This window comes from Plecotus auritus (genome assembly GCF_963455305.1).
Source record: "Plecotus auritus genome assembly, chromosome: 8".
In the NCBI taxonomy this organism is placed as follows: Eukaryota; Metazoa; Chordata; class Mammalia; order Chiroptera; family Vespertilionidae; genus Plecotus; species Plecotus auritus.
Window position 1 is genome coordinate 152,912,231 of NC_137782.1, and position 23,932 is coordinate 152,936,162.

At 41.2% G+C, this 23,932-nt stretch overlaps 1 protein-coding gene across 4 annotated transcripts in view; it reads right to left on the reverse strand.

Moving 5' to 3' along the window:
* Positions 1 to 23,932, reverse strand: part of MTA3 (metastasis associated 1 family member 3) — a 138,396-nt gene that overhangs the window by 46,368 nt on the left and 68,096 nt on the right. For all 4 annotated transcript variants that reach the window (XR_013961480.1, XR_013961481.1, XM_080685256.1 and 1 more), the window contains exon 9: positions 7,086 to 7,274. Coding sequence is in view for 2 of the 4 variants with exons in the window: in XM_080685256.1 (XP_080541382.1) it covers positions 7,086 to 7,274 (189 nt within the window). In the remaining 2 variants the exon portion in view is untranslated. The remainder of the gene's footprint in view (positions 1 to 7,085; positions 7,275 to 23,932) is intronic.

Below are 23,932 nucleotides of genomic sequence, written 5' to 3' on the forward strand. Positions count from 1 at the left end.
GCAACCATTCAAAGTCTCTCTCTCACATTGATGTTTCTCCCTCCCTCCCTTTCTCCCTCCTCCCATCCCTCCCTTTCTCCCTCCCCCTGTCCCTCCCTTTTTCCCTCCCTCCCTCCCTTCCTTTCTCCTTTTCACTTTCTTTAAAAGAACAGGAAAACCCAACCTGGCCCACTATTAACCAGACAGACTCAACCCCCTACAATAATGACCTAGAAGAGGCATGCTCATTTCAGAATACAAATACTGCTTAACTCAGCCTATAACTGTTTACACAGGATGTTCCATAACCACGCAAAGATAGAAGACATTAAAAAACAGCATGAAAATAAATGTCCCATTTTCAAGAAATAAATCAGGCAACAGATATAGACTCCAATATGACCCAAATATTGGAAGTATCAGATATTAACACGTTAAGTGCCATGTCAGTCACCGGTAATTGACACCATACTTTCTGTCCGGACTGGTCAGTCACTGGTGCCGCCGGCATATCGGTGAAATTGGATATCGCGGGCTAAACGGAAAGGAAGACAAAACAGGCTTGGCGCTTAACCTGTTAAACTATGATAATTATAACAAAGGATCCAGTTGAAAAGGTGGACAACACAAACAGATGGCAAATTTAAACACAGATAGAAAGCATAAAAAAGAATAAAGTATACATGTGAGAAAAAACATGCTATCATGTTTGAAGAATTCCTTTAACAAGTTAATCAGTTTGCTGGCTATAGCTGAGAAAAGCATTAGTGTACTAGAAGATGAATCAATACAAATTATGCAAACTAACACACAAACAGAAAATCTCAGCTCTAGGAAACTAAGTGAACTACAGGTAGAATAATTACAAAGAAAAACACACCCAGGCAGGGAGAAACCAAGATGGCGGCATAGGTAAGCACCTAAACTGCTGCCTCGCACAACAATTTCAAAACTACAACTAAAAGACAGAACGGACACCATCCAGAACCACAGGAAAGCTGGCTGAGTGAAAATTCTGCAACTAGAAGGAAAGAGAAAAGCTCACAGAGAATTGGAGGTACGGCAAAGGGTCTTTGTGCAAAGGGTCTTTGTGCGCGCAGAGAGGAAGGGCGGCTGAGAGCCAGGCTGACTTTCTCTGGCGGAAGGGGGAAGGAAACCCCCGACCGCACTGAACCCCAGTTCTGACTGCACTGAACCCCAGTTCCAGGCGAGCCCCTGGGGACCCACGCTCTTATGGGTGGAGTCTGGACTCTCGGGCGGAGACTCGGGAGCCGGGGAAGGCAGAGGTCTGAAGGCGCGCGCGTGCCAGTGCGCACAAAGGCTGCAGAGGTTGCCACAGGCTTTCCCTAGTGGAAGGGAGTCAGAGGCTCCTGACTGCACTAAGCCCCAGTTCTGACTGCACTAAACCCCAGTTCCAGGCGAGCCCCTGGGGACCCACACTCTTGTGGGTGGAATCTGGACTCTCGGGCGGAGACTCGGGAGCCGGGGAAGGCGGAGGACTGAAGGCGCGTGCGTGCCAGTGCGCACAAAGGCTGCGGAGGTTGCCACAGGCTTTCCCTAGTGGAAGGGAGTCAGAGGCTCCTGACTGCACTGAGCCCCAGTTATGACTGCACTGAACCCCGGTTCCAGGCGAGCCCCTAGAGACCCACGCTCTTGTGGGGGGAGTCTGGACTCTCGGGCAGAGACTCGGGAGCCGGGGAAGGCAGAGGTCTGAAGGCACGCGCGTGCACGCAAGGGCAAGGCTGACGGGAAGCCAAGACTGTCTGCTCCGCCCTGAGACTCCACCCCATCCAAGCTGAGCACAGAGGCTATTGCAATTTGGCAAGTCTAAGCCTATAAGGCTGTCTTCAGCACCTAACTTCTCCCAGCATAGACACAGCTGATCCTTACAGCCAACTGGCCTGGAGGTCAATTCCTCCCAGTGATACCAACAACTATCAAGACTTAATTACAACAAGGCTGTACACACAGTCCACAATGGGGTGCACCAAGAGTGTCCACCTCAGGTTAACTGGGAAGGCCGACCCACTGGGCCATATAGGAAACCTAGCACACAAATCTACCCTACCAACTCAGGGAAGCAATGAAAATGCGGCGTCAAAGAAACAGATCACAAACGAAAGAAATGAAGGAAAACAAATGACTGGATATAGAATTCAAAACCACGGTTATAAGGCTTTTCAAGAATATCCTAGAAAAGGCCGATAAATATAACGAGACCCTCGAAGATATGAAAAAGGACCAACTAGAAATTAAACATACACTGACTGAAATAAAAAATATTATAGAGACCCAACAACAGACTAGAGGAACACAAGAATCAAGTCAAAGAATCGAAATACAAAGAAGCAAAAAACACTCAACCGAAAAAGCAAAAAGCAAAAAAAAAATCCAAAAAGTTGAAGATAGTGTAAGAAGCCTCTGGGACAACTTCAAGTGTACCAACATCAGAATTATGGGGGTGCCAGAAGAAGAGAGAGAGCAAGATACTGAAAACCTATTTGAAGAAATAATGACCGAAAACTTCCCCCACCTGGTGAAAGAAATAGACTTACAAGTCCAGGAAGCGCACAGAACCCCAAACAAAAGGAATCCAAAGAGGACCACACCAAGACACATCATAATTAAAATGCCAAGAGCAAAAGACAAAGAGAGAATATTAAAAGCAGCAAGAGAAAAACAGTTAGTTACCTATAAGGGAGCACCCATACGACTATCAGCTGATTTCTCAACAGAAACTATGCAGGCCAGACGGGAGTGGCAAGAAATTTTCAATGTGATGAATAGCAAGAACCTACAACCAAGATTACTCTACCCAGCAAAGCTATCATTCAGAATTGAAGGGCAGATAAAGAGCTTCACAGATAAGAAAAAGCTAAAGGAGTTCATCACCACCAAACCAGTATTATATGAAATGCTGAAAGGTATTCTTAAAGAAGAGGAAGAAGAAAAAAGTAAAGAGAAAAATTATGAACAACAAATACATATCTATCAACAAGTGAACCTAAAATTCAAGTGAATTAAAAACCTGAGGAACAGCCCTAACTGGTTTGGCTCAGTGGATAGAGCATCGGCCTGTGGACTGAAGGGTCCCAGGTTCGATTCCGGTCAAGGGCATGTACCTGGGTTGCGGGCACATCCCCAGTGGGGGGCGTGCAGGAGGCAGCTGATCGATGTCTCTCTCTCATCGATGTTTCTAACTTTCTATCCCTCTCTCTTCCTCTCTGTAAAAAATCAATAAAATATATTTAAAAAAATAAAAAATAAAAAATAAATAAAAACCTGAGGAACAGAATAATCTGGTGAATATAATAGAATCAGGGGCATAGAAAGGGAGTGGAATGATAATTCTCAGGGGGAAAGGGATAAGGGGGGTTCAGGAAGAGACTGGACAAAAATCATACACCTATGGATGAGGACAGTGAGGGGGAGGTAAGGGCAGAAGGTGGGGTGGGAACTGGGTGGAGGGGAGCTATGGGGGGAAAAAGGAGAAACAATTGTAATAATCTGAATAAAGATTTATTAAAAAAAAAAAAAGAAAAAAAAAGAAAAGAAAAACACACCCAGGCAAAATGTAGTAGTAACACTACTGAAAACCAAGAGTAAAAAAAAATCTTGAACACAAAGAAAAAGAAACATTTACATACAGAGGAACTTTCTCATCAGAAACTGCATAAGCCAAATAAACATCTTTAGAGTACTGAAAAAGAAAATATATGAATTCTAGAAAGAATAAAATATCTTTAAAGGAAACAGTAAAATGTTTTTCAGGCAAAGCTGAAATAAATCATAACTAGCTAAACATATGCTACCAATAAATGATTGCATTACAAGAAATGTTTCAAATAAATGATTTAACATTCAACCTTAAAAAGACACTAGGAAAAGACAAAGCACATTAGTCCAAAGCAAGCTGAAGGAAGGAAATAATAAACATAAAAGCAGAAATTAATGAAACAGAAAGTCAATCAAACCAAAAGCTGGTTCTTTGCAAAGATCAATAAAATTAAGAAAGCCTTAAGGCCAGACTGATGTGGGGGGGGGGGTGGGGGGGAGAAGAGCTAAATCACCAGCATCAGGAGTGTGAGAGGACACATTAGCATATGTGTCCAAATAAGGACTTAAAGGGGTAATAAGACTATTGTGAACAACCTTATGACAGTAAACTAGACAACTTAAAGTGGATGGGAGCAAGATAGAGGAATAGGAGCTACCAGTCTTAGTCTGCCCCCCCGCCCCCCCCCCCCGCCCACCGCAAAGAAAAACAAACAGTAAATAGACAGCTATCAACAAACAAAAATAGCCCTGGGAGGGCACAAGACTCAAATTAAGAACCTACAGCAACACAGCCGAGCAATTAATGAATTACCACACAGAAAGGATCACTGTGGAGACAGCTTAGCCGAGACATCTTAAAATGGCTAAGAACAAAGAAGAAAGGTGGAGGCTATCAATATAAGCCATGAGGTGTGTGCCACTGAGGTCCCCAGTGACCTGCTCTACAGAGAGCCCGGCAGCCTTTGCCACTCATAGGCCAGAATTCCTGCAGCTTTCCCAGCACAGGACTCCACAGTGTATGCTGGCATGGACCACAGCAGCCTGCTCTGCAGGAAAGCTAGCACCTTTTGACACTGAGGTAACCAACAGCTATTGCTGCTGCTAGGAGATGCTGCTAGGTCACTCCCAGAAGACATTGCTGTGCCCCCATTCCTGGAACAGGGCTGCCAGCCCCTACCTCCAACTCTGTGCATACCCTGGACCCCAAAGTCCTGGCTGCTCCACATGTACCTGTACTTCAGACCTCAGCTCCACAGCTGTTCCACATGTGCACACATCTCAGGTACCAGAGCCATGGAAACTGGCCAGCACCCAGACCCTACACTGCTGCCACTCAAGGAGCATACATGCTCCACTCCTAGCTCCGTGACGGATCCAAGTGTGTCCATGCCTCACACCAATAGCACCAAAGGTCCCTCCGATATGATATTAGTTATGGGCTTGTCATATATGGTCTTCAGGTTCATGTGTTACTTTTACCAGTATTAGGGGTGGAGATGAATAATTAGTTTAAAAACACTCCAAACTACAAAAAAAAAACTTAAACCCTTTGGGCAGTCAGCCTCCTGGTATCATATATTCATATATATATATATTTGACTTTTTACAGAGAGGAAGGCAGAGGGAGAGGGATAGAGAGCCAGAAACATCGATTCAGCTACCTCCTGCACACTCCCTAGTGGGGATATCCCCACAACCAAGGTACATGCCCTTGACGGAATAGAACCTGAGACCCTTCAGTCAGTAGGCCAACACTCTATCCACTGAGCCAAACCGGTTAGGGCTGGTATCATATATTCTTTAAGGTTTTTGACACTGGTGGAAAATTTCAGTATCCAAAATACTACAAATCAACAAGCAATCTAACTACCCTTGGCAAAAACTAATATATACCACAATGCAAATTTACAAGAATTTTATTAGATCTTGAAGGTAACAAAAACCATCTAACGGCATTATTACTGTCAAACTCATTTTCATATAGTTCTTTTATCTCATATCAATGTCAGCCTCTGTGTCTGAGTATATTGCACCAAGCTACTCTTCAGAGAGTTACTTCCTAGTCCTGTGTTAGGTGCCTGGGAGTGCTGTCTGCAAGTTTCATAAATCATGTATACTTATCAATTTGCTGTTTTCTCCCTTTACCATAAGAGATCCAGCTGAAATGCCAGTTAACTCTGTGAAGCCATTTCTGATTTGATTGGCACAACTGATAGTTCCCCTCCTAATACCCCATAATACTTGTCCATACTGCTGACAGAAATAACTACATTTTATTTTAGTTAGTGTATGTGCTTCAATCACTTGATGTTGACTATGAACTCATTCCCTGAAGTAACGTTAGGTTTCTGTTGCATGCCTAGTGCCTACCTGAAGGCCTGGCATGCTGCAGATGCTCAACAGACATTTGTTGAATTGAAATGGGTCCAGAAGAATTACTAGGACATAAAATGAGCATGTCACACTCAGTGCAGAGAAAGTAGTTTCACTTTAATGTTTCTCATCTTCCATTCCTTTGTCAGACCTGTGGATTTTGTTCTTTAGGGGGCTTTGTTTTTGTGGTTTCTATTTAGTGGTATGGTACATTAATAGTACCATAGTAATAACATCACAATGGTGCATTAGTCTGCCATCTGAAGCTAAATGCCACCAATGCATTTTAAAACCTCACCTGCACCTCCTATAAATTGAAATCATGACATATAACAATCTGGGTATGAATGAAGTTTTGCCAGAAGAACAAATGTTAGTGACACTAACAGCTTTAATTATCATGTTTGGAATTTAATGTATCCATATTGATAGTAATAATTTTTCTTAAGGAATAATTCAAACAAAAAGTCAACAACATAAAAGGCAGGATATTAACTCGCATCAAATACTTCATAGTCTATAAAGATTCTATTTTCATAATTTTTTGTAAAGAATGGCTGCTATAGAAATCTATTCATAGACTTCTCAAATGGAAATTTCTCCATTTCAATGAGACTATAAACTTAATTAGAGCAATTCCACAAAGACAAAAGGAAGTACATAATAGGAGAAAAGACTATCTAATATTTAAAGGGCAAATTAGATACTGCATATCACTAAGAGTAGTCAAAGATAGAAAGTCTATAAAGCAAATTCTCCTACTCTGCTTTATAGGTTGTTTCCACATTAAAGGTCCACATCAAAATTTTAGGCTCAACAATTAGTCAGACAACTAGAAAAACACTGAAGGTCTAAAGGAGGGCAACAAGCTTAAGAGGCAGGACTTAGATATATTTAGTGCAAATGGTTAGACAATCTGTCCATATTTTAAACTTAGACCTCAGAAAGGTGAAGAGGATGAATTCATACTGCCAAGGTTTACAGCAAGAACTCAAGGCCTCCTGGCCCTGGGTCTTATTCACAATTACTTCCCAGAATAAATGTCAATTTCTCCCTTTATAATATTGGCCGTCATTCTACGTTGAGCAGATAAAAATTACTAAGTCACAGATTTCTAAAACAAATAAAATACCCCCAACCTCAACATTTTATATCATTCACAATTTTCTACTTACAAAGTCTTGACGTATATCATTGAAGTCTTTGCCATATTTTTCCAGTGCCTCTTCAAATAAAGTAGCTTCAGAGGCTGACCATTCTTCCATTTCATCTCTGCATAAAACAGGTCCTCCAAGTGGCACTAAGACACTTATTGCACTGCTCAAGTCATAGCTGTGTCTATATAATGTATCCATAGCATGAAACTAAAGAAAACAAACAAAATGGAGAGAAAAGATCAGGCATAAATGCAAACCTCCTAGATTATTTAAGAACAGATACTGAAATACATAATGCACTTAATTAACAACCATATACTGAGGTAGTATTTTCTCACAAAATTAAGAAAAATTTGAACAACAGGTTACTTAACGATTATTTAAAATATCATTTACTGCTTTAAGAAAATGTTGATTTGTGCCTTTTAAGGTGTGTATTTTTTTTTTTTAATAAATTCAATTGTTATAGCAACCTAACTATGGATATCCAGGACCTCCAGGCATTAAATTGGAAATCCTGTATGTTTCATCATCCTTTCTGTTAAAAATGCCAAAGTCACTTCAGCTACTATACAAGGCTGGCACAGCCTTCCTGAAGAAGATCCTAAAAAATAGATCATATTGCCCGGCCAGCATGGCTCAGTGGTTGAGCGTCTACGTATGAACCAGGAGTTCACGGTTCGATTCCCAGTCAGGGCACATGCCCAGCATGCAGGTTCTATCCCCAGTGTGGGATGTGTAGGAGGCAGATGATCAACGATTCTCTTTCATCATTGATGTTTCTATCTCTCTCTGAAATCAATAAAAAAATATATCAAGGGGAGAATAAAATCCTGTGTCAGAGAGTGAGAAAAAAATTTCTCAGACTGGATTAAGAAAATGATGGACTAAGAAAGGAGAAATAGAAAGAAAGAAATGGAACTGAGAATGAATGATAGTAAGACAAAACAAAATTACACATCTGTATAAAACAAACCAAAACAAAAATATTTATCCATGTTAAGAGTTAACTTGGTTGACATTTTTAAGACATATATATTTCAAGGAAGAGTGATTTGAAGAATAATTTGAAAGGAGAAAAGATAGGTTACAATAATATAACTGGCTTTTTGGAAAAGTACCTTGGGTGTAACATTTTCCTCCTATCAGGAGAGAATAAACTAGGTTCCAAAACTTCAAAACTTTTAAGTTTTGAAAACTTGGTGGTTTTTTTTACTGGAGAGAAAAAGATTCATCCATAACATGTATGCCCACTTGTATATAGGAAAACTGCAAAATAGGACAACTGGTTCTACTTCTGGATAAGCATGTAGGTATGGTACAGGTTTGGCGGACAAGGTGATCAAATTTTGTCAAGTAAGAACTAGTTCTGTTTTAACTTTCTGACACATGAAAGCCAAGTCTTGCACCTTTTTTTTTTACATGAAATATCTTCAGATATTTATTTAAAATTTCATAAATGGGGAGGTGTCATATCTACGTAACAAATGTCTTAAAATTTAATTTATAAGTGATCCCTTAATATCTGGAAGGGGGCAGTAGAGAGTTCTCTCTTACTACAAGAGCATAAAATAAGCTCAAATATCAACTACCATCTGTTAAAGAGTAAAATATTATTAGCAAAAGTATACATTAAACTATGTATTTATATTGTGATATATTAAGACACTGAATAAGAGTATTGAATATAAATTTGTTGACATAGCTAAAGGCAGGATGTAGGACACACAGACATGTTTAAATACAGTAACTAACTGCTTTAACAAGGCTTAGCATCTTACTTAAACCATTGGACTACATTTATACAATGGAATACTACGCTGCTATAAGAAAGAAAGAACTCTTACCATTTGCAACAGCATGGGATGGGCCTGGAGAGCATTATGCTAATTGAAATAAGCCAGTCAGAAAAAGGTAAGTATCACATGATCTCACTCATTTGTGGAATATAATGAACAACATAAACTGATGAACAAAAATAGATCCAGAGACACAGAATCATTGAACAGTCCACCAAATCTCAGAGAGAAGGTAGGGGCGTGTGGGTGGGGGATAAAAGATCAACTTGTATGCATAACCAATGGACACAAACAATGGGAGTGGGGAGTGAAGGCCGGGGGTGGGAGTCGGGAGCAGGCTGGGAGAGGACAATGCGGGGAGAAAAGAGGACATATGTGATACTTTCAACAATAAAGAATTTTTTAAAAGACAATAAATAAATAAATCATTGCACTTAAATAAGCAATCTAAATTTACACCTAAAGGAACTAGAAAAAGAAAGACAAAGCTCAAAGTGAGTAGAAGGAAGGAAATAAGAAAGATCAGAGTAGAAACAAAACAGAGTCTAAAAAAAAAATACAAAAAAATCAATGAAACCAAGAGCTGGTTGTTGAAAAAATAAACAAAATTGATAAATCTTTAACCAGATTCATCAAGAAAAAGAGAGGACCCAAATAAAACTAGGAATAAAAGAGAAGTGAAACTGATACCACAGAAATACAAAGGATTATACGAAAAACTTTGAACAATTAAATGCCAACAATTAGATAATCTGGAAAATAAGAATAAATTCCTAGAAATATACAATCTTCCAAGACTGAGTCAAGAAGAAGAAAACCTAAACAGACAAATAACTACTAACAAAATCAAATCAGTAATTAAAAAAAAAGTCTTGAACCAAATGGCCTTATAGGTTAATTTTACCAAAGATCAAAGAAGAATTAACACCTACCCTTCTCAAACTATTCCAAATGAGGTTCCCAAACTCATTACCCTTATTGCAAAATCAGACAAAGGCATTACAAGTAATAAAATAGGTCAATATCCCTGATGATCATAGATGCAAAAATCCTCAACAAAATATTAGCAAACCAAATTAAGCAATACGTAACAAAGATCATACACTATGATCAAGTGGGATTTATTTCTGGGATGCAAGGTTTGTTTAGTATCTGAAAATCAATTAACATGATACAATCACATAAAAAAAACAAAGGACATATACCATAAGATCATATCAATAGATGCAAAGAAAGCATTACAAAAAAAATACAGCATCCATTTATGATAAAAACTCGTATGACAAATGAGATTAGAGGGAACATATCTCAACATAATAAAGGTCATATGTGACAAATACACAGCTAACATACTCAACAGGAAAAAGCTAAAAGCATTTTGGTTAATATCAAGAATAAGACAAAAATATCTATTTCACCACTCTGGTTCAACATAGTATTGAAAGACCTAGCCACAGCAATCACACAAGAAAAAGAAACAAAAGTCACCCAAATTAGAAAGAAGTAAACTGCCATTATTTGCAGATGACATAATACCGTGTTTCCCTGAAAATAAGACATCCTCCGAAAATAAGACCTACTTACAGGTTTCCTTCTGAGTGAAATATAAGGCATCCCCCGAAAATAAGGCCCCCAGGCTCTGTCTCAGAATGAAAATTAATTTACCGTAAACTGGTCGCTAGGGCCGCCCCGACTGGCGTCTAGCAACCAGTGACATTACGCGGAGTCCTGACGTCACTGCTGTGTGGAGGCGGAGCGGAGGTCGGAGTGAGCGGTGAGCGCGGGGTGGGAGAGAGGAGGAGACTTTCGCAGATGCGTGTAGAAGAACAGGAGGATTAGAGCGGACGGGACGCGGCGAAGGTGGTGAGTGCTGGTCTGTCTCTGGTGATACTACCTGATGCTCGCGGCCGCCTTCATAATGACTGAAGGTTCTCCGTCAGTGGCAGACCCTGCTCCAGCCCAGATCCAGGCCCCAGCAAGCCTAGTGACAGTCCCCAGGCAGGCCCCAGGGGGTAAATGTCTGATAAAGGGGTAGGGGAGATGTCTGGTGAAGGTGTTCAGTGGCACAGGGGTGGGGGGAGGGGGATCACTTAAAATGACACAGGAGGATCAAAAGGGGTTACTAAAATGGTAATCCCCCCTCTGATTCTCCTGTGCCATTTTGATTCCCCCCTCTGATCCCCCCTGTGTCATTTTGAGTGATCCCCCTCCCCCCACCTTGATACCCCAATTCCTTTTTTTTAACCCTAGAAATGAGCACAAAAAGAAAAAGCTACTCCGTGGAGTACAAGAAAGGAATCGTGGAAGACTCTTGGGGCCAAAATCTTACTGCTTTCTGCAAAGAGAAGATGTTGAGTATCCGATTGGTCCGAAAATGGCGAGCAGAGTATGGTAACCTCATTGAACAAGTGGACAAGGGAAATGCTAAAAAGCGCAAGTGTGGATCAGGTCGGCAACCATTATTTTCCAAGCTGGAAGACCTGATCTGTGAATGGGTTGTTGACAGGAGAGCAAAGGCTTTGGTTGTGAATAGGGCTCAGATTCAAGAATTTGCCCTTGCAATGGCACCACAGTTTGACATAGCCCCCGAAGACTTCAAAGCATCACAACATTGGCTGGATAATTTCCTTCAGCGAAGTGAACTGTCTTGAAGAAGATCTACAACATTGAAGAAGATCTACAACATTAGGTTGGAAGATACTCAAGTTATTAAGCGAGCACTTGCATTCAAGTCCTTTATTGATGATGCTGACTTCTCTAAATACAGTCTTTCCAACATGATTGCTATGGATGAAACTGCAGTGTTTATGGGCCAATCATCTCAAACAACCATTGAACAGCAGGGTGCCTCCTCAGCGTACATTCCCTCCACTGCTTACGAAAGTGCACGTGTTTCCTGTATTTTGGCAATTCGTCTGGATGGCACTAAAATCCCACCTTTAATCATTTCTAAGGGCAAGAAGGAAAAGATTGAACGTGTTTGGGGCGTTTTTATTCCTGAAACTGAAAAAGCCTGGGCCACACAAGCAGTTATAAGGAAGTGGGTTGATTTAATGCTGCCGCTTGTTATGCGAGGGAGCCAAAGAGGTCTGCTAGTCTGGGATGCAGCCAGCAATCACCACGCTAAAGACATGAAGACATTTCTTCACAAAAGAAAAATAGATCAGAAAATGATTCCCGCAGGAATGACGGCCTATCTCCAGACTCTTGATATTGCAATAAACAGGCCATTCAAAGACAATTTGAACATGGAAATTAATGACTACATTGAAAATAGAATGGAGAGAAATCAGTGTGGAAACTTTCTGAAACCTAAACTGCAAGAAGTTGTGACTTGGGTGAAGAATTCATGGGAGAAAATCACTGACAGTTGCATTGCAAATGCACAGCGAGCAGGCTACCTTGACAAGAAGTACTCATTTAAAGACAGTGCTATTGCTAAACATGAGACATTTGGTCCACTGATTCTGAAAGAAATGGAGTCACAAGAAATTCACCAGGAAATTCAGGAATTGGATTGTTATGATGATGTTCCAGAAGATGATGACATGATTGTCATTGAATAAATGAGTAAATTCTTGATACCGTAGGATTCACAGTTTGTCTGGTTTGTGTTGACAACTACCGTACTACCGTACCGTATACAGGTAATAAATTTCCTTTATTTTCATTTAACAATAAATGTGTACCGTATTCTTCTTCATGGAAAAATAAGACATCCCCTGAAAATAAGACCTAGCATGTCTTTGGGGGCAAAAATTAATATAAGACACTGTCTTATTTTCGGGAAAACACGGTACTATAGAGAACCCTAAAGATTCCACACAAAAAACTACTAGAACTGATAAATGAATTCCGTAAAGTGGCAGGACACAAAATTAATATTCAGAAATCTGTTGCATTTTTATATATCAACTAGAGACCTGGTGCACGAAACTTGTGCACAGGGGCGGGGGGGGGGGACCCTCAGCCCAACCTGCACCCTCCCCAATCCAGGAGCCCTCGGAGGATGTCCAACTGGCAGCTGGACATTCCTCTCGCAATCCACGACCTCTGGCTCCTAACTGCTCACCTGCATGCCTGCCCTAACCACTCTGCCTGTCTGCCTGATCCCCCTAACTGCCCTCCCCTGCTGGCCTGGTCGCCCCTAATAACTTTTTTTTAAAATCTTATCCCCTTCACACACAATTGTATTTGACTTCCTTATTGGCTTGTCCCTCTCACACAATTTCTCTCTCTCCTTTATGTAACACTTTTTCCTACTGACTCATCATTTATAAACTTTTCTTTCCTCCTTATTTCCTACTTCTGTTCCATCATCTTCTTCCCATCTTTTGCCTATTCTCCCTTCCCACATTCCTTCTTTCCTTTATCTTTACCCCTGCCCCTTTCCCTTTTCCTTCCTTCCCACCTTAATTTTTTTCTTCTCTTCCTCCCTCAGACCTGCTTTGCTCCCTCCCCCATTTCTTCCTTCTTCCCGTTCTCCTTTAAGCTCTACCAGCTCCCCCTTTAAAACTTTTCTTTCCTCCCTCTTTCTCTCTCATCCTACATTTCCCATACATTCTTCTCTACTTACTTCCACTGTTTTAACATCTATCTACCTGCCTAATTATTTACTATCATTTATCTTTTTTCTTTTCTGACTCCTACTTTTAAAATCTGTCCCCAGTACACAGCTATACTTGATTTTCATTATAGCTCCTACAGTTCACTCATACATCATCTTTCCTTCTTTAACTCTGCTGTCTACTGACTCCTTTATAAAGTTCTTTCCTCCCTCCTTCCCTTCTTCCCCACCCTCCCCCCTCCTCCCTCACTCTTTCACTCTTTTTACAGGCTAATTAAAAATTCTATGTTTTTCGTCCTGTCTTAGTACTGACTTCTTTCCTCTCTGGAACCTGTAGCCACCTCTGTCTGGGCACTCGGGCCCCTCTTGCACTGGATTTGAGGGGCCGAGCAATGACGCAGCTATGTCTTGCCTACTGTGGCCCGCGCTTCCCCCCTCTGAGTTGGGGGAGGGTCCTGCCTGGCCGGGGCCAACGTCCATTGCGGGAACCGCTGCATTACGTGCGTGTGCAAGGCTTTTCTCCCATTGCGTGCCAAAAGGGGTGGCGGAGGATGCGGAGGCCTTTCCTGTCCCCCAGTGTGCCTGCTCTCACGCCTTGAGTAGCTCTCCGTCTGCTCCCATCCCGAATTCGCAGGCGATGGGCATGCTTGCACCGGCTTGTCCTAGGGGGCGCGTTCCGCCCAGGATGTGAGCCTCCATCCGGGTCGGACCAGGCAAATGAATGGATGGACGGCTGGAGAAAGCCACAGCAGCTTCCCTGTGGTGTGAGGGTCACCTGTGTTCTCCACGGTGGCAGGGCCGGTCTGCACGGCAGGAGGAGGCTTTGAGGTTGTATGCTTGGGAGGATCAACCGGCATGCTCCCAGGCATCGTGGGGTCACCCTGTGTGTCTGGCGATGGGATTCCCACGTTGTTTACCCGGTGGCCCGTCCAGGTCCGGTGCCTTACCTCAACATCCACTCCGTCGTCGTGCCCGGGCCCTTCCTTTATGTTGGGTCCACACCCTCTCAATATGCATGCACAGCCCCTCTCGGGGGTCACCACTGATGCTCGCACCCCCCTGGTTGGTGTCTGCCAACCGCGCCCCGAGAACCGCCTTCTGCCGTGTGGGTGTTGCCCCTTGGCCCCCCACCACTTCAGGGGTGGGGGGTTGGTGGCGTCTCTGGGCAGAGTGCTCTTGGACAGGGCATGGTGTCGTCGGGGCGGGGGGGCGGGGTTGCTGGGCACGTGCACCTGGGAGAAAAAGAGGACTCCCGCGCCGGGCGGGGGACGCAGTTTCACTGCCCCAGCCCAGCGCCAGGGGCAGGGAAGCGAGCCTCACGCGAGCACGCCTGCTGCACGCACAGCCTGTTGAAGGGTCATTACTGTGACGCCGTAACGAACAATTTGCATATTATCTATTATATAGATTATATAGATAATGAATAATCAGAAAGAGAACTTTAAAAAAAAATCCCATTTACAACTGCAAAAAAAGAAAAAGAAAAATAGCCTGGCCAGTGGTTGAGTGTTGACCCATGAACCAGGAGGCCATGGTTCAATTCCCCTTCTGGGCACATGCCTGGATTTCAGGCTCAATCCCCAGTAGGGGGTGTGCAGGAAGCAGCCAGTGCTGACTCTCTCTCGTCATTGATGTTTCTCTCTCTCTCTCCCACTCTCTGAAATCAATAAAAACATATATTTTTAGAAATAAATTTAACTGAAGAGTTAAAAGATCTGTACTCAGAAAATTATAAGAAACTGAAGAATATACAAATAAGTGGAAGCATATACTGTGCTCATGCACTGGAAGAATTAACATTTTTAAAATGACCATACTTACTCAAGCAATTAATAGATTCAACACAATTCCTATCAAAATGCCAATGATATATTCAAACAAGTACAACAAATAATCCAAAATTGTATATGGAACTACAAAAGACCCTGGATAGCCACATCAATCTTGAGAAAAATGAACAAAGTTGGAGGAATCACACTACTTGATATCAAACTACACTACAAGGCTACATATAATCAAAACAGCATGATTCAGACATACAAGACAAATCAATGGAACAGAATAAAGAGTCAGACATAATTACTTAATCAATTAATATTTTATAAAGGAGGCAATCACATACAATGGAATCAAGACAGTCTATTCAATAAATGGTGTTGGGGAAAGTGGACAGATACATGTGAAAAAATTAAACTAGAGACCACCTTCTTACACCATATACAAGAATAAACTCAAAATGGATTAAAGACTTAAATGTAAGACTCAATACCATAAAAATCCTACAAGAAAACACAGGCAGTAAAATCTCTAACATTTCTCTTAGTAATATTTTTTTCTGATATATTTCCTCAGGCAAAGGAAACAAAAGAAAAAAATAAACAAATGGGACTACGTTAAATAAAACGTTTTTGCACAGCAAAGGAAACCATCAACAAAATGAAAGGACAACCCACTGAATGGGAGAACATATTCACCAAATGATACATCTGATAATGGGTTAATATCCAAAATTATAAAGAATTCAAAAAACTCAATACCAAAAAAAAAACACACACACACACACAAAAAAACAACAACAATCCAATTAAAAAATGGACAGAGGACCTCAATAGATATTTCTCCATTAAGAGCATAGAGATGATCAATAGACATATGAAAAGGTGGTCAATGTCACTAATCATCAGAGAAATGCAAATTAAAATCAGAATGAAATATCACCTCACACCTGTCAGAATGGCTATCATCAATAATTCAACAAATAACAAGTGTTGGCTAAGATGTGGAGAAAAGGGAATCCTCGTGCACTGTTTGTGGAATTGTAAATTGGTACAGCCATTTTGGAAAACAGTATGGAGGCTCCTAAAAAAATTAAAAATAGTACAAACTTATGACCCAGCTATTTCACTTTGGGATATTTATCTGAAGAAATCCAAAACACCAACTCGAAAATATATTATGCATCCCTATGTTCAGTGCAGCATTATTTACAATAGCCAAAATAGCACAAGTCATCAATGGACAACTGGAAAAGAAGATGTGTCACATGCCCAGCCAATATGGCTCAGTGGTTGAGAATCACCCATGAACCAAGAGGTCACTAGTTTGATTCCAGTCAGGATACATGCCTGGGTTGTGGGCTCGATCCCCAGTAGGGTGGGTGCAGGAGCTAGCTGATCGATGTTTCTCTCTCATTGATGTTTCTATCTCTCTATCCCTCTTCCCTTCCTCGCTCTCTAATAATCAATAAAAAAATTTTTTTAATTATAATAAAAGAGAGAAGATGCGGTACATATATTTAATGGAATATTACTCAGACATAAAAAAAAATGAAATCTTACCATTTATGACAACATGGATGGACCGAGAATATTATGCTAAGTGAAGGTAAGGCAGATAAGAACAAATACAATATGATTTCACTTATAAGTGAAATCTAAAAAATAAATGAACAAACAAAACAGAAACAGACTCATAGATACAGAGAACAAACTGATAGTTGCTAGGTAGGAGGGGGTTTGGGGGAGTTGGGTGAAAAAGGTGAAGGGATTAAGAAGTACAAATTGGTAGTTCTGAAATAGTCATGTGGATGTAAAGTATAGTACAGGGAATACAATCAATAATATTGTATTAACTGTGTTTGGTACCAGGTGGGTACTAGACTTATTGGGGGAATCACTTTGTAAATTATATACATATCTAATCACTATGCTGTACACCTGAAACCATCAATTTCCTAGTTATAATCACAGCTAAGACCACTGACCATGTATAGTCTTTTGCTATGTGTCACAATCATAGAATAATAAATTTCTTCTCATTCTTCTATAGCAGGGGTTACAAAAATTGTTAGAATTAATCTTTATTTTTTGCTTGTGCTCTGCAAACTCCAGCATCCCTGAAACTAAATGATTATTGTTTCTGAATATATGACTTACGAAAATGAAAAGTTCAATAGCATTTATTGATCCCTTCAATTAATAATGTATTTTTATAAATGCTTGTTATTTTGTTATTTTTTAAATTCTCACCAGAGGGTATGTTTAGAGAAAGGAAGTGGGGAGGGGGGGAAGAGAAAGAGAGAGAGAGAGAAATACCAGTTTGACAGTGACACATCAATTGGTTGTCTCCCATACCACCAGGGATGGAACCTCAACCTAGATATGTTCCTGACTGGGAATCGAACCTTCAATCTTTTTGTGTATGGGACAACGAGCCAACCAACCAAACCACCCAGCCAGGGCCATAAATGATTATTTTTAAAACTCCTATATAATAAAAGGTTAATATGCAAATCGACTGAAGGGTGGAACAACCTATCACTATGACGCACACTGACCACCAGGGGGCAGACGCTCAACACAGGAGCTGTCCCCTGGTGGTCAGTGCGCTCCCACAGGGGGAGCACCGCTCAGCCAGAAGCCGGGCTCAGGGCTGGTGAGAGCAGCTGCGGTGGCAGGACCCTCTCCCGCCTCCATGGCAGCCCTAGGAGCCGTCTGTCGGACATCCCCTAAGGGCTCCCGGACTGCGAGAGGGCACAGGCCGAGCTGAAGGACCCTCCCTCTCACCCCAAGTGCATGAATTTTGTGCACCGAGCCTCTAGCATTTATAATGAATAACAAAACTAAAAAAGATTAAATGGTACTCAAAATCAATAATTATACAAATTAATTATGTTGCTGAGATTCTTTAGGAGGTAGAAGTAATTTTTATAATTAACGAGTGCTATGAAACCAGAAGTGACAGAATTAAATGAGTTTTTCTCAACTGATATTATACCAACCACTCAAAGCATAAATGGATTTTCTGTCTTTTGTTCACATTAGATGAATGAAAATGCTCTTCTTATAGTCACTTTTAAAACTGATAATGAGCTATCATCTAATAAGACTTCAAAGAACCAAAGTACTTTCTCAACCTTTCTAAATGGTTATGACCAAAATCTCAATTGATTACAGAGTGTTTGTTACTAAACTGTGAAGTAAGTATTTGCTTTTAAAAGACTAGCTCCTGTATTGTGCCACAACTCAAATGGAAAGAATGGGGCAGACTCACAGCTTACCAGGAGCTATGAAACCTCCAAAGCCCACATTTATTCCATAGCTGAGAAGAGAGTGCAATAATAATCAGTATGTGTACAAAATAAACATTCCCATCAGGCACATGCACTGTGGAATTCCTAGGGAACAATTCTGTTGAAATCAATAACTAACTTCACAAAGGAAAGCAGATCACATTATTTGCTTGGAGTTCCTATTATTAACTCCATCTTACAGGCACAGATAGCAGTTTCTTTTTTTAAATTTATCTTTATTGTTGAAAGTATTACAAGTGCCCCCCTTTTTTTCCCAATGACCCCCTCTACTTCAGACCCTCCCCTCCAGCATAGCAGTTTCTTTTGAATAGACTTTTATTGTCTAATCTTACACTGAAAATGTATTCGTAAAACATGGAAGACACTTTCTATAATAGAAGAGACAAAGCCCAGTAGTGAAGATTCACAGAAGTAAGCTAAAAAAAGACATAGGAGTTTGATATATAACCAATGACTATGATTTATCAGTAAGATAACAAAAAGCTAGACATACATACTGGCTGATTCCATTTATATGGACTTTGAGAAAAGTAACAATTAATTGATAGTGAGATAAGTATGACAGTTATTACTTCAGAAGGGAAGTGGGGGACACTGATAGGAGAGGGGCGTGAGAAACCTTTTTGGGATTCAGGATGGTGGTTGTTTTTTTTAATCTACACCTGTTGCTTACATGTATATATATGTAAAAATGTATAAGCTGTGTACCTAAAATATATGATACTTAATACACTTTACTGTATATATAGCTTAGTTTAAAATAAAAGAACTTAAAAACTAAACATAAAAAACTGAGTCTTGAGGAGGATCCAAGATGGCGGCATAGGTAAACACTTAAACTGCTGCCTCGCACAACAATTTCAAAACTACAACTAAAAGACAAAACGTCTATCACCCAGAACCACGGGAAAGCTGGCTGAGTGGAAGTTCTACAACTAGAAGGAAAGAGAAAAGAGCATTGAGACGTGCACAAGCGCTGAAAAGCTGAGGGAAGCAGCAAAATGTGGAGACAAAGAAGCATGTCACGAATGAAAGAAATGGAAGAAAGCAAACTACTGGACGACATAGAGTTCAGAACCACATTTATAAGGTTACTCAAGAATCTTCTAGGAGAGAAACCAAGATGGCGGCATAGGTAAGCACCTAAACTGCTGCCTCGCACAACAATTTCAAAACTACAACTAAAAGACAGAACGGACACCATCCAGAACCACAGGAAACCTGGCTGAGTGAAAATTCTACAACTAGAAGGAAAGAGAAAAGCTCACAGAGAATTGGAGGTACGGCAAAGGGTCTTTGTGCGCGCAGAGAGGAAGGGCGGCTGAGAGCCTGGCTGACTTTCTCTGGCCGAAGGGGGAAGGAAGCCCCCGACCGCACTGAACCCCAGTTCTGACTGCACTGAACCCCAGTCCCGGGCGAAACCCCGTGGACCCAGCTCATACAGGGGGAGTCTGGACTGTCAGGTAGAGAGAAAGGCACCCGGAGACTCGGAGACCCGGGGGAGAAGCGGGGGAGCCCCGGCAGGCAGGGTTCTGGAGGCGCATGCGCCAGTGTGCACAAAGGCGGCGGAGGTTGCCACAGGCTTTCCCTAGCAAAAGGGAGTCCGAAGCTCCTGACTGCACTGAACCCCAATTCTGACTGCACTGAACCCCAGTTCCAGGCGAGCCCCTGGGGACCCGCACTCTTACGGGGGCGGAATCTGGACTCTCGGGTGGAGACTCAGGAGCCGGGGAAGGCAAAGGTCAGCAGGCGTGCACGCGCACAAGGGCAAGGCTGACTGGAAGCCAAGACTGTCTGCTCCGCCCTGAGACTCCACCCCATCCAAGCTGAGCACAGAGGCTATTGCAATTTGGCAAGTCTAATCCTATAAGGCTGTCTCCAACACCGAACTTCTCCCAGCATAGACACAGCTGATCCTTACAGCCAACTGGCCTGGAGGTCAATTCCTCCCAGTGATACCAACAACAATCAAGACTTAACTACAACAAGGCTGTACACACAGTCCACAAAGGGGTGCACCAAGAGTGTCCACCTCAGGTTAACTGGGGAGGCAGACCAACTGGGCCATATAGGAAACCTAGCACACAAATCTACCCTACCAACTCAGGGAACAGTGAAAATGCGGTGTCAAAGAAACAGATCGCAAACGAAAGAAATGGAGGAAAACAAACAACTGGATATAGAATTCAAAACCACGGTTATAAGGCTTTTCAAGAATATCCTAGAAAAGGCCGATAAATATAACGAGACCCTCGAAGATATGAAAAAGGACCAACTAGAAATTAAACATACACTGACTGAAATAAAAAATATTATACAGAGACCCAACAACAGACTAGAGGAACACAAGAATCAAGTCAAAGAATTGAAATACAAAGAAGCAAAAAACACTCAACCGAAAAAGCAAAAAGAAAAAAATATCCAAAAAGTTGAAGATAGTGTAAGAAGACTCTGGGACAACTTCAAGCGTACCAACATCAGAATTATGGGGGTGCCAGAAGAAGAGAGAGAGCAAGATACTGAAAACCTATTTGAAGAAATAATGACCGAAAACTTCCCCCACCTGGTGAAAGAAATAGACTTACAAGTCCAGGAAGCGCACAGAACCCCAAACAAAAGAAATCCAAAGAGGACCACACCAAGACACATCATAATTAAAATGCCAAGAGCAAAAGACAAAGAGAGAATATTAAAAGCAGCAAGAGAAAAACAGTTAATTTCCTACAAGGGAGTACCCATACGACTATCAGCTGATTTCTCAACAGAAACTATGCAGGCAAGACGGGAGTGGCAAGAAATTTTCAATGTGATGAATAGCAAGAACCTACAACCAAGATTACTCTACCCAGCAAAGCTATCATTCAGAATTGAAGGGAAGATAAAGAGCTTCACAGATAAGAAAAAGCTAAAGGAGTTCATCACCACCAAACCAGTATTATATGAAATGCTGAAAGGTATTCTTAAAGAAGAGGAAGAAGAAAAAAGTAAAGAGAAAAATTATGAACAACAAATACATATCTATCAACAAGTGAACCTAAAATTCAAGTGAATTAAAAACCTGAGGAACAGAATGATCTGGTGAATATAATAGAATCAGGGGCATAGAAAGGGAGTGGACTGATAATTCTCAGGGGGAAAGGGATATGGGGGGGTCAGGAAAAGACTGGACAAAAATCATATACCCATGGATGAGGACAGTGGGGGGGGAGGTAAGGGCAGAAGGTGGGGTGGGAACCAGGTGGAGGGGAGCTATGGGGGGAAAAAGGAGAAACAATTGTAATAATCTGAATAAAGATTTATTAAAAAAAAAAAAAAAGAATCTTCTAAAAACCGCTGAGGAACTTGGTGAGACCTTTAAGGATCTTAATGAGAATGCCAAAAAAAATGGAAAAGGACCAGTCAGAAATTAAGCATACACTGTCTGAAATAAAGAATATACAGAAACTCAACTGTAGATCAAAGGACCCCAAGAATCAAACCAAAGATCTGAAATATGAGGAAACAAAAAACACCAACCAGAAAAACAAAAAGAAAAAAGAATCCAAAAATATGAAGATAGTATAAGGAGCCTTTGGGACAACTTTAAGCATACCAACATCCGAATTTTTGGGGTGCCAGAAGAAGAGAGAGAGCAAAATATTGAAAACCTATTAGAAGAAATAATGACAGAAAACTTTCCCTACCTGGTGAAAGAAATAGACTTACAAGTTCAGGAAGTGCACAGAACCCTATACAAGAAGAATCCAAAGAGGACCACACCAAGACACATCATAATTAAAATGCCAAGGGCAAAAGACAAAGAGAGAATCTTGAAAGCAGCAAGAGAAAAACGGCTAGTTACCTACAAGGGAGTACCCATACGACTGTCAACTGATTTCTTGGCAGAAACTATGCAGGCCAGAAGGGAGTGGCAAGAAATATTCAAAGTGAAGAACAGCAAGAACCTACAACCAAGATTACTCTACCCAGCAAAGCTATCATTCAGAGTTGAAGGTCAGATAAAGAGCTTCACAGACAAGAAAAAGCTAAAGGAGTTCATCACCACCAAACCAGGATTACATGAAATGGTGAAGAGTATTTTTTAAGAAGAGGAAGAAGAAGAAAAAGGTAAAGATAAAAATTATGAACAACAAAATGACATCAAATACATACCTACCAACAAGTGAATCTAAAAATCAAGTGAATAAAAAATCTGTAGAACAGAATGGACTGATGAATATAATAGAATCAGGGACATAGAAAGGGAGTGGACTGACAATTCTCAGGGGGAAGGGGGTGTGAGGGGTGCAGGAAGAGATTGGACAAAAATCTTACACCTATGGATGAAGACAGTGGCGGGGGGTAAGGGCATGGGGTGGGGTGGGGAATCAGGTGGAGGGGAGCTATGGGGAAAAAAAAAAAAGAGGAACACCTGTAATAATCTGAACAATAAAGATTTATTTAAAAACAAACAAACAAACTGAGTCTTCCCTCCAGATAAATACAAACTTGCCATCTTTTCAATAGCTATACAAATAACATACAAGATCCATACAAATATAAATTTTAAAAATCATAAGAACAAGCTGTTTTCTTTGCCTAATAGCACTGAAGGTGTTGTCACATTTCATCCCATTCGTAACAGATGGAGATGACAAATAGAAATATTTTAAGAGGAAGACTGACAATTAAATCCTGGCAGTGAAATTCTCATCTTTTGTTCATTAAGCAGAATCACACTATGGTAGACTGGGTTATTCTTTAGCAAATATTCACTTCCTCCCCTGGACCTCCATTGGAGGATATTCTTCTACTCTATTGAAGTTGGACCTGGGCATGTGACTTGACTGGTCAATAGGATGTTTAGACATGTGACTTAACAGAGCCCTGAATGTGTTTTTACATTTGGACTTGCCCTCTTGTGCTACTGACTTTTGTCAACAGAAGACACATGAAGGAGATCTGGTCACAACCTGTAGCTTGGCACCTATATCAGCCCAGTCTAGTTCAGCAGAATCCTAGACAAAGCGTGTACAAAAAAAATCAATACTTGTTATAAGCCACTGAAATTCTGGGCAGTATAATGGATACTGTGTTTTCCCTTTGAAAATAAAGAACTTATTTAGCCAGTGCTAGAAGTGCTGTGAACAGACAGCCCTCAGCTGTTGGTCCTCTTTGAAATGATCTCAATTTAAGAAAGATTCATCACCCAAGGCCATGCTCTCTTCTTAGGGCAGCCTGCAACCAATGATTCAGGAGTGTCAAGGCCTAGACCTCCACACTGATTTGGGACAACTCTTCAGAGCAACCCATGGAGTCAGCTGAGGCCTTCATTCAGATTGCACCATATAGTCCACCTTCTCCCTCTATTCAGTCCTGCCAAGTACTTATCCCAGGGGTCCTCCCTAATAAATTTCCTACACGCAAA